The sequence below is a fragment of the Emys orbicularis genome, chromosome 12, assembly GCF_028017835.1.
Source record: "Emys orbicularis isolate rEmyOrb1 chromosome 12, rEmyOrb1.hap1, whole genome shotgun sequence".
In the NCBI taxonomy this organism is placed as follows: Eukaryota; Metazoa; Chordata; order Testudines; family Emydidae; genus Emys; species Emys orbicularis.
Window position 1 is genome coordinate 35,720,105 of NC_088694.1, and position 1,585 is coordinate 35,721,689.

At 47.3% G+C, this 1,585-nt stretch overlaps 1 protein-coding gene across 1 annotated transcript; it reads left to right on the top strand.

The window, feature by feature from the left end:
* The first annotated feature begins 307 nt into the window (after positions 1-307).
* Positions 308-1,243, top strand: LOC135886573 (olfactory receptor 10A4-like). The gene has a single exon (XM_065414326.1). The coding sequence runs from the start codon at positions 308-310 to the stop codon at positions 1,241-1,243; it is 936 nt and encodes a 311-aa protein (XP_065270398.1).
* Positions 1,244-1,585: the final 342 nt, after the last annotated feature.

Here is a 1,585-nt window from a genome sequence, read left to right on the forward strand (position 1 = left end):
ACTGGGGTCTAATTCTGGGATTTAGGCACCTAAAGTGGCAATTAGGTGTCTAAGTCCCTTTGTATAGCTAGCCCCTTCAGCCTGATTTTCTAAGCCCAGTCAATAGGAGCTGTGCGTTTTAGTCCCACTAAACATCAACCAACAGGGGTCTTATGTTGGGCATCCAAAAATGGGGGCACCCAGGATCAGTGGCCACTATTGAAAAGATTTGTCATGGGCTATATATGTATATACTGGTGGATCCTCCCAGATTAACCAGTGAATGAATGATATTATTATCTCTGCAGATGGAAAACAACGGGGGGACATGGCTAATGGGACCCACTCAGTTGTGACACAGTTCCTCTTCGTGTCTTTCTCTGAATTCTTGGAGGTGCAGGTCTCCCTTTTCGTCTTGGTGCTGGTGTTGTACCTCATCACCTTGGTGGGCAACGTTGTCATCATCACGATCACAGTGGTGGACCCTGCCCTTCGCTTCCCCTTGTATTTCTTCCTCCGGAACTTGTCCTTTCTGGAAATTGGCTACACCTCATCCACCATCCCCAAGATGCTTGTGAACTTCCTTTCCAAAGACAAAAGTATTTCCTTCCTGGGCTGTGCCACACAGATGTATTTCTTCACCTTCTTGGGGATCACAGAGTGCTGCCTGCTGGCTGCTATGGCGTATGACCGTTACGTGGCCATATGCCACCCTCTGCGCTACAGGGCCATGCTGAGCAGAAGTGTGTGTCTCCAGCTCTCAGCTGTGTCCTGGCTCATTGGTCTGCTGGTGGCATTAGGGCAGACAACTTTCATATTCATTCTGCCCTTTTGTGGGCCCAATAGTCTCAACCATTTCTTCTGCGACCTGCCTCCACCGCTGAAGCTGGCTTGCACAGACACCTACAGGAATGAAATTTCTATTTACACCATCTGTGTCCTCTTCATCATGGTCCCCTTCCTACTCATCCTTGTGTCCTATGTCCGTATCCTCTATGCTATCCTCAAGATACCGTCAGACACGGGCAGGAGCAAAACCTTCTCCACCTGCTCCTCCCACCTCATTGTGGTGACCTTGTTCTATGGGTCCGGTATCATGACGTATCTGAAGCCCAAATCCAGCTACTCACTCCACATTGACAAACTGCTTTCCCTGTTCTGCACAGTGGTGTCCCCAATGCTGAACCCTTTGATCTACAGCTTGAGGAATAAGGAGGTAAAGGAAGCCCTGAGAAGAGTGATAGTCAGAAAAATATTTATTTGAAACCTGTAAAAATATTGTTTTTTAAATGTTCTTGTGGTAGATTTGGAGCTGCCTGTAGCAATCTATGAATTCTGTACATTTGTATATTGTAAAGGTGTTGTTTGTATGCACATATATGGCTAATTCAAGAGCTCGATGGCCAGGAACTATCCAGGAAGAAGCACAACAACCGAGGTAAGAGCTCCTCAGCAAACACCAAGGACAATTAACTGTGATATGCTACCTCTGCCCGCCCCTGGTAGGCCTTCCAGGCCAGCTGTCCCAGGACTGAATCCCTCCCTTACAAAGGGAGGAAGATCAAAAGTCTGAGGGGATTTAAAGAGACACAGTCTCTGAATAGAA